The sequence below is a fragment of the Notothenia coriiceps genome, unplaced genomic scaffold (assembly GCF_000735185.1).
Source record: "Notothenia coriiceps isolate Sejong01 unplaced genomic scaffold, NC01 NC01_scaffold00031853, whole genome shotgun sequence".
NCBI classification, from domain to species: Eukaryota; Metazoa; Chordata; class Actinopteri; order Perciformes; family Nototheniidae; genus Notothenia; species Notothenia coriiceps.
In genome coordinates this window covers 621098-630760 of record NW_011364554.1, presented here as the reverse complement: position 1 = coordinate 630760, position 9663 = coordinate 621098, and the positions used below count along the sequence as shown (strand labels likewise).

The window sequence follows — 9663 nt, the reverse complement described above, 5'->3', positions numbered from 1 at the left end:
CCCTCGCTCTATGCTGATCCAGACTTTGGAATTCAATGTTGCTATGGTAACAATGTCGGGTTGGTCCTCTCTGCCTCCCCCTCTTGCTCCTCTTATTCAGGCTAGATGCAGTGCAACTCGCTCTAGAGTCATTCAGTCTTTAGCCCGTAATACTGTCACCTATAACTACTCTAATCTGTACGAGCGTCATCCCAATATGGTTCTATAACGTTTAAATAAAGCATCTATAATGTAAAATGTGTAGCTGATTTGACAGCAAATGAATCTGCAGCATGAATCTTCAGCTAGCTGTCGTTAGGTACAGTGGTGATTTGAGGTAAATGCTCAAATATGCTAACACGCTTACAATGCAGTCTGATTAAGAATTAAAACAATTAAATTCAACAAATTCAATTTTGAGGAGGTATAATGTTCAAATGTTCATCATTTTAGTTTAGTGTGATCTATTTTGTTTTACTATCAAATTATATTTGATTATCTTCTTGATGAATTGGACCATCATTTGGTTTAAAAAATGATGAATGTAGTAAATGGTGGAAAAATAAAATGTTCTTAAAGAATGGTGTTACGTCTTAAACTGGCTTGATTTTTTAAAGTTAAGAACTCAAAGATTCCTCATTTCCTATTGTACTAATATGAATAATGTTTTTCTTTCTTTTATCTAAATAACCTAATGAAATGTAAAATCCTCCCTGTGTTGCTTTATTTTAGGTGCAGCAGCAGAAAAGTGACCATGATGCAAGTTTTCTGCTAACGGACGGAGAACGGGACAACCGTCCAAGCCACAACCTCCACCAGCAACAGCTTTCCAGTGAGAAAGAAAGAACGAGAGAGAGAGAGCAAGAGTAAGAGGCAAAAGAGAGAGAACGAGTGCAAGAAGGAGAGAGGGGAGCGGGTGAAAACAGTAGATGGATGCTGTCCGGATTGAGGGGACAGCACGTTCTTCACTGACGAGGAAAAGAAAGATTTCAAGATGGAGTCGAAGGATAGAAACTCGGCGTCAGGTAAGTCTTGACCGGTTGAAAGTTGGCTTTAGTCTTTTACAATGTCAGAATCAGTATTACCTTTTGAAAGGGAAACTTTGAATGCTTAACATACAAGAGAGTGTCTCAGTAGCAATAGCAGGCCACTAAGGCAACTTTATTCCAACTAAGACACGCATGGGTCAATGACACGAGCTGCATGATTCAATTTGTGTGAGAGCATACAGCATGCTAATAATCAGATCCAAGGTGATATCATGTTAGAATGTGTGTATTTGTGTGTGTGTGTGTCTGTCTGCGTGTGTATATTTGTGTGTGTGTGTGTGTGTGTGTGTCTGTGTGTGTGTGTGTGTGTGTGTGTGTGTGTGTGTGTGTCTGTTTGTGTGTGTGTGTGTGTGTGTGTGTGTGTGTGTGTGTGTGTGTGTGTGTGTGTGTGTGTGTGTGTGTGTGTGTGTGTGTGTGTGTGTGTGTGTGTGTGTGTGTGTGTGTGTGTGTGTGTGTGTGTGTGTGTGTGTGTGTGTGTGTGTGTGTGTTTGTGTGTGTGTGTGTGTGTGTGTGTGTGTGTGTGTGTGTGTGTGTGTGTGTGTGTGTGTGTGTGTGTGTGTGTGTGTGTGTGTGTGTGTGTGTGTGTGTGTCTGTTTGTGTGTGTGTGTATTTGTGTGTGTGTGTGTCTGTGTGTGTGTGTGTGTCTGTTTGTGTATTCATCTCCAGCCCTGCTGATTCTGATGGGGGAAATGGTGTCAGGGTCATGAATATGGAGTACTGAGATTGGGAGGGTGTGATCTGTTGTGTTTCACATCAATTTCTGTCTTGTTAAGCGGAGTCAGCAGAGTCAACCAACTCTCCTCCAAGGACACATCATAAAGCCACTTATGCACCTCCTACATCCGCCCCCTCTCGCCCTTGCCTTTTTTCTCATCGCCTCCCTCTCTGCCTCCCACCTTCACCTCCTCTTGCCCCTCATCATCTCACCTGAACGTTGTGCTGTCTTTTCAATAAACTTAACTTTGTGTAAAGTTGTCAACTCACCTCTGCTTTGTAACTCCATTCTTTCTTGTCCTCTAACTTATTTCCCTCTACTCCATTCCTCCTCCTTTGTTTTCTCTTTGAAGGCATGGTGTGTGAGAAGGGGATCCAGATCCTCCTCACCACCGTGGGGGCATTTGCTGCCTTTGGCCTGATGACGGTGGCAATAGGGACGGACTACTGGCTGTACTCCCGTGCCATGATCTGCAACAGCACAGCCAATGTTACGGGGGAGGATCCCCATAACAAGGACAAGAAGGATCCCGGGGCGCTCACCCACTCTGGACTGTGGAGGATATGCTGCCTGGAAGGTAAAGAAGAAGTTGTTGGAGATATTTTAGGTCTATGGGTGTGATTTGGACTGAAGGGGATGCGTGCTGGAATAAGTTTGCTTTGTTTGAGGCTGTTGAGTTCAGTGAGGAGGCTGCAGTGAAAGCTGATAAAGGATCTGGCAGCACAGCTCTGGTTACTTATAAACTGGTTAGTATATAATTAATCCAAATGTGGTCGGACTAAACTGTAGGGACCCGAAGGTGAGCAGGGAAAATAAATCAGAGTCCTTCGAAGATAGAAGAAATACATATTCATGTTTTTGCTATTGTTGCAGAGTAAGTTGATAAGATTGATGACATAAATATGAGTGAATTCAGCTGACCTTAGCGTGTATATTTGAAACAGGAGGAAACCACCTTCCTGTCCCACAGTACCAGCACATCTAAAGCTCTACATGTTATATCTTATTTGTGGTTTGTTATTTGTTAAATCCGTAAATAGACTGAATTGTAAAAATGAAAATTCGCAAAAAAGTCCAAATTGGCATCACCCTGTTAGCAGTTTGTGTAAGCTAAGCTAACCAGCTGCTACATTAAGCTCAATATTTACTCTAGGCCTACCTACAGAAAGTGGTGTAAATGTTCTCTTCTAACTCAGGACATTAAAGTTAATTCCCATATTTCTCAACTATTCCTTCAAGTGTTCTTTGTAGTCTTAACTTCACAATGTAAGGTACGGGTGAATTGCCCATTATACTTGTAGAATAATTCAGATTGTCACACAATAATGTAGAGATTTCTGTATTCAGACTTTGATGTATTCACAAGCTCTTGTCTTTTTGTCTCGTCAAAATTGAGTGGGAGGCACTGGATACTGTGGAGTGTTAATATCTTGGCGATGTCAAAGCTTTTAATTGTTTCCATCAGTTCATCCATGTGTTGTTATTTCTTGTTTTCCTTGTGTTGCAAAGCAGGATCAGTATAAGTGTGTTCTGCAGTGTTCGTCTTTAACTTGACCTTCGGACACTTCGTTCCGAAAGCTGCTGCATTGCTGTGATATCAGTAATCATTAGCAGCAACACATACACAATCTATTTGTATTTGTTAGACCGTACCATAATGACAAGAAAACAATTCAGCATAATTGCAGTATAATTACATGATACTGAAGCGTAACCCTCACTCAAAATAATCCATTAATCATTGTGTTGGATTCAGGCTGCAGTACAGTCATTTAATGTAAGTGCTGAAACAAAAGGCCCACGTTCACCCGACGCCCATCAACTTCTCACTCCGAGTGGCGGAAGCTACAGGAACTGGCATAGGCCATCTCTCAATCCTCAGCTTGACACTGCAAAACAAGCTACTAATTCATTATACATTACACGGCCTGGCTGGCTCTCCACAGTAAGGGCTGCGATGGAGCTAACAGTGAAGCAGCTACAGCCAAAGGGGTGGTGTGATTTAGTGATCTGTGCCTTTGCTCACATACAAACTTCTGTCTCCAGGAAAACCTCTTGGCTCTCCTTATAAAGCATCTGCGGCCCATCCTGGGCTTGGTCATTGTACAAAGCTAATTTGTCCTCATCTCTAAGCTTCCTGATAGCAAAGCAGCCAATTAGAGATAAGCTCGAGCCCTTGCAGCACTGCTGCAGTGCACCCCCACCCACTCCCTCCGTCGCCTCACTCTTTCAGTTTCTCCGCCTGCTATCCCTCTGTCTCACTCCCCCAAACATTATATTTAGTCTTTCACTGGTTTCTCCTTCTTTTCCCCCCTCATAGTTTCCTCTCTTGCGGTCTTTTCTACCCCATCGCGGTGCAGCAGAGCTGACAGTGTCTTGGCATGGCTTAGAGGTCAAGTATCCTTGATGTCTGTGGAGTATTCAGCCAAGAGAGGTGCTCAGTAGTCGTGCAGTGATGCAGCGAGGTGTAGCTGGAGTAGAAATGCAGGACATGCTAGCTCTAAAAGATTTATGCCCGTGGGTGGGTGGCACATTATGCTGTGGATAGAGATGTGTCCTGTCCTCCTCTCCAGCCCTTCTGCATGTTCACTGAAGGTTGGGCTGCCCTGAATTACCTGTCGGCCATTTCTCATTTTAATAGAACATTTCTTTATTAATTTATAACCAACCCCCACAACTCTGTCAGCTGAGATCTGGCACCCCTTCACCGACACCATGTGTCAGGCCTTATATTTATTATTAACAGGATATCTATCGAAATACTAATACAAATACCTATAAATACTAATACTAATGAAATTATTTTAATTATATAAAGGTGGATGTTGTTAAAATGGGACTCAACCCCATGCTTTCAGGCAAGACTGTAACCTGAACACACTTAAACCGCTTATTTAATCCCATTTTTTTTATTGCGAGGATAACACAGAATAACCAAGCTAATAGATCCACATCAAATGTACGTCTTTTAATGAGAAGCTGTTAGAGATGCACGTTTCAGGTGCAGGGATTCAGTGATCATTCCTTGTTTTTAGGAACTGAAGGAAATCTGCCAAACGTACACTAATGTCTCAAAGATAAATGCATGAAGGGCACCTAAAGCTCCTGATGATAACACTGATCTGTGTGCCTCAACTGATTTACCTCCGTTTCTTTACAGAATAACCTGTGGAAATATAAGAGCTGTGAGAAAGAGACCTGCTCACCCCACATCTGTCCGTCTCTCCCTCCGTCTGTGTCTCTTCATTCCATCACTTCCATTCATCTTCCTCACAATCCATCCATCAGCAACAGTGGTGTGCTGTCATCATCGTGCGTGCACCCCTCCGTTCGTCTGTCTGTCTACATACAGGACCCCGACGGGTACTTATTTGTCTGCCTATGTCTGCATTTATTTATGTGTGTGTTTGTGTGTTTACTATGTGTGTGATGTTACTAACTTGCATGCAGTAAGTGGAAGTTTAACAAAGATATGACTGTGTTTAGGTCTCTATAAGTTTGTCCCTCAGAAGGATATGTGTTTCTTTTCCTAAGGTTACACAGCTATGGTTTATGTTTTATTGTGTCTGGTCACCCCTGTTTTTCCTCTCAAATCTCAGGAGTAAAGAGAGGAGTGTGTTCTCAAATCAACCACTTCCCAGAAGATGCAGACTTTGACCATGACGGGGCAGAGTACGTCCTACGTAAGTCAATATCAGCATTACTTTGCATGGATGATGAATGAATGAGAGAAGCCTGCTTATGAATAAGAGGCAGAAGATTATCTCTGCAAGAAATAAACATGTAACACTGTGCACAGGAAGTCAGGGGAGATGGGGTGCCCTAGTTCGTTCTCAATGCCCTGCAGTGATATTTTCTTCTCCATGATATGCTACATGTGTGCCTGTGCATACATAAAGAACGGCTTGCGTTCTGTTTACAATGTTGCAGAGGCATTTTGCTGGCATTTAGGTGGCATTTCTCTCCCATGGCCTAGTTGTTCTAGATGAGAGCAGAGTGCTAGAGTGTTTGTGTGTGTGTGTGTGTGTGTGTGTGTGTGTGTGTGTGTGTGTGTGTGTGTGTGTGTGTGTGTGTGTGTGTGTGTGTGTGTGTGTGTGTGTGTGTGTGTGCGCATGTGTGTGTGCATGTGTGTGTGTGTGTGTGTGTGTGTGTGTGTGTGTGTGCCCGCAGCTGTGTGTGTGTGTGTGTGTGTGTGTGTGTGTGTGTGTGTGTGTGTGTGTGCGCATGTGTGTGTGCATGTCTGTGTGTGTGTGTTGCATGGTTGGCAGACCTGCTGAAAGCACTGAAGGCCACATGGGGAGGGCTTTGATTCGATTGTATGTCTAAAACTGAGTAATTAATTTCCTCACAATGTATTATGTGTATTGTTTAATGGAGCAGCTTTTCCCATTGTCACTTTTTGTTACAATGTTTCTGCATCCTCTTTGTATTAATCAAGTGTATGGTGTATTATTTAACACTTTTTTTCTATTTGGTGCCAAAGACGGTTACTGATAGAGCAGGCTCTGTTACTGTACATACTTCAATCAAAATGCTCTACAACAAAAGAAAATTGGAGTATTGTATGCAGCATTGTTTAGCCTTCCTAGATTAGATATTTAGACAACTTAAAGACATATTGAGCTTTAAGAGAATAGGTTGTTTGTTAGCTTGTTAACATTGTGAGTTTAGCAAACGTTAAACTCTCGGTGTGGCCTGATCTTACAGACACAGGCTTAAAAAAGTTTAATTTACTCCTAATATAATAATGAAAAATGCCCTTTTAGTGTCAGAACAGGCTTTGTGCTAGAAGCAATATAAGAACACATTTCCTCCGATTTTTGTTTGTATCAACTCTTGTCTCTTATTGTGTAAGTACTGATAATGCCTCACCTTCATGTTATGTAACTGCATGAGGCCCTATGTGGAAAATATGTGACTGCTTTGAAAAATGGGTACAAGATTTACTTAAAGGTAGAGTAGGTAAGAATGGAGAAACCAGCTCGAGTGCGCTAGAATTTGAAAGTATGCAGCCCAAAAAAATCGGCTAAAACAATTGGTCGTGCTTTTTACAGCACCACGGCTTCCACAGATGACATGTTTGTATGCATTTATTGTCAAAGCATTTAATGTATTCATTGCTATCTGGATGTTAAGAGCATTCCATGGAATATAACAAAAAGTGTTTCTGAAGTGAATTACCTACCCCACCTTTAAGTAACTATTGGGCGAAAGAATAGGTCAAAGTGTGCGCTCACATTTACTCCAAGTGAGCGCTGCAGGCATTATAGTATTATATTATATAATAAAACTAAGAAAATCCAGAATGTAGTCCCATTTACTTTACAGAATATTTCCACTCCTTCTCATTTCAACTTCCTGCTGTTCCCCATTATCCTCTCCTCTGTTCAGGGGTAGTCAGGGCTTCCAACATCTTCCCGATCCTCAGTGCCATCCTGCTGCTGATGGGAGGGGTCTGCATCGCTGCTAGTCGGTTCTATAAGAGCAAGAGGAACATCATTCTGGGGGCTGGAATTCTCTTTGTGGCTGCAGGTAACTCAGAAATACTGTGTGTACAGACAAGGGTTTATATGTGTGTGGCTGTGTGTGTAAGTGGTGGTCTGGAGAATACAACTTGCCCTAACAGTCTTTGCTCTTTGTTTAGGAGTGTGGCTGTGTTTAGACTATTCTGTCAGTTTAATAGAGAGTTTAACATTCAACATTCATCTTGCCAGTTGTCTTTTATTGGGGATGTCACAAATCATCACGTCAGACAAATGTGTTTATTAGTACTGTAAGTTGGTCTGTCTGACTTTATTTAGCTCTTTCATAAATACCGTATTTCTGTACTCCCTCAGGGCTGAGTAACATAATTGGTGTGATAGTGTACATCTCAGCTGCCCTCGGGGACATCTCTCCTAAGAAGGACGAGGATAAGAAGTGGCAGTACTCCTACGGTTGGTCCTTTTACTTTGGAGGCCTGTCCTTCATCATGGCAGAGATGGTGGGGGTGCTGGCTGTCAACATCTACATCGAGAAGAACAAGGAGCTGCGATGCCGCTCGCGCACCGACATTTTCAAGAGTACCACGCACGCCATGCTCCGCCTGCCCAGCTACCGCTTCCGCCGCCGCTCCCGCTCTTCCTCCCGCTCCACCGACCCCTCCCGCTCTCGAGACCCCTCACCTGTAGGGGGGGGCAAAAACTTCGGCCTGCCTCCCTCTGCGCTGCTTTCCCAGGGCCCCATCTCAGTGTCCACTTTACCAAACCCCCACTCTCGCTCTCACACGGCCCTGGCTGGAGGTGACATCTCTCTCTACACCTTGTCCCGCGACCCCAAACTGGGGGGTCTGCCGCCCATGTATGGAACGGTGGACAGGGCCACGCTCTACCAGCTCCACAACTGCTTCCCAAAGGATGGAGGGGGAGGGGGGGTGATGTTGAGTGGTACACTCCCTTCTCTTAAGTCCCACAACCCTTCCAATTCTTCCAACTCCAACGCGGCAATGCCCAACTCAGTGGGCTCCGGCCCTCCACCATTCACCTCGTCCACAGGAGACAGGGAGCGAGGCATGGGGACGCTGGACAGGCTGAAGGGGGACAGGGAGAGCAACTCTAACACCCTCAATAGGAAGACAACGCCTGTGTAGAGCGAGGGTTTGAGAGGGGGAGGCGAGGAGGAAGGGAGAGAAGGAGAGTGGGTAGAAATGAAAGAGGCCAGGTAGAGAGGAGCAGTCGGTGGGGCTCAACAGGAAATATATAGACAGACAGGTAGTGAAATCTCTCCCTCCATGTTCACTGTTACTTAGTCTGCTCAACCTCACTGAGAACAAAAACAAGATGAGTAATAACAGAGTGATAATAACAACAACAATGAACTTTCACAATAAAACTATTTTGATATTTTAACATGCTAGAAATGATTTATTTTGTTAATGATCAAACGCAATTAACCTTGGGCTATAATGAAAATGTTTCACATACTTTTTGTGCAATATTACTGCTAATTAACCAGATCATCATTAATGTAAAATTGTTGTTGTGATTATTCTTAGCGTTATTACAGGCTAGCCGTATTTGCAAACACTATAGTTTGGAATGAAAATTTGAATTTTCATGTTACTTTCTCTCTGATTTCGATCTGACGACTTTTACTGTGAATTTCTTCCATGCAGAGCCGCTGGACTGCCAGTGAGCTGTGTGTAACTGTGTCAAAGTGTCAAGCATGAGTGTGCACAATATGTGGGAGAATGAGGGCCTGTAATTTTTTTACCCCATATTATATAATTTTCATTTATAACATGAATTCAGATTTGAATACTGTAAATTGTCTTCCAATATTGATACTGAAAGAAATGCAACAATAATGTGAGTGACTGAGAAAACTGACCAACGTCATTGTTATTATAAGTCTGAGTTTTCTATGGGCCTCTGTTAGTCTTATTTCCATTCTAATCAGTGTTAACAGTAGTACTTGTAGCTATAGTCGTGTTGAAGATGTTTGTTCTTGGGCATTAACAGAAACCTCTGACTGGAGGAAGCAGAAAAAAGAGATATAGAATAATACATTTGTACAGATTCAGGTAAAGGTTACTGCCTGAGCAGAACAACTAAAAACCTAATCATTTTTTTTCTATGAAGAGTCCCAAAGTGAGACATGCAACTCATCATTTTCAGTGGCAAAAAAAGACAATATGTATATGTGGGTTGAGAGGGTTTAAAAAAACACTATAGAGAAAAACTTTTGAAAAGATACATGTACATTGTAATTTACGCATACATATATTTGTAAAGTCTATAGATACGTTTTTTCGGGACCACTGTTCAAACTGGGTATGCATTTTGGGCTGTTTCGTTCCCGGTGCCCCCCCTGGACTCTTGTTGGACGGTTTCATCCTCTAACCCTGCGCAGCCATACTTGCTCCCCAAGCCCCCCCCCCCC

General features: G+C 42.9%; 1 protein-coding gene across 1 annotated transcript in view; it reads left to right on the top strand.

The window, feature by feature from the left end:
* The window catches only part of cacng8b (calcium channel, voltage-dependent, gamma subunit 8b), a 16328-nt gene extending 6671 nt beyond the window's left edge, over nt 1–9657 (top strand). The window contains exons 2-6 of the mRNA XM_010788478.1: nt 712–1004; nt 2096–2320; nt 5343–5426; nt 7135–7275; nt 7581–9657. Coding sequence (XP_010786780.1) covers nt 974–1004; nt 2096–2320; nt 5343–5426; nt 7135–7275; nt 7581–8371 — 1272 coding nt within the window. The 5' untranslated portion in view covers nt 712–973 and the 3' untranslated portion in view covers nt 8372–9657. The remainder of the gene's footprint in view (nt 1–711; nt 1005–2095; nt 2321–5342; nt 5427–7134; nt 7276–7580) is intronic.
* Nucleotides 9658–9663: the final 6 nt, after the last annotated feature.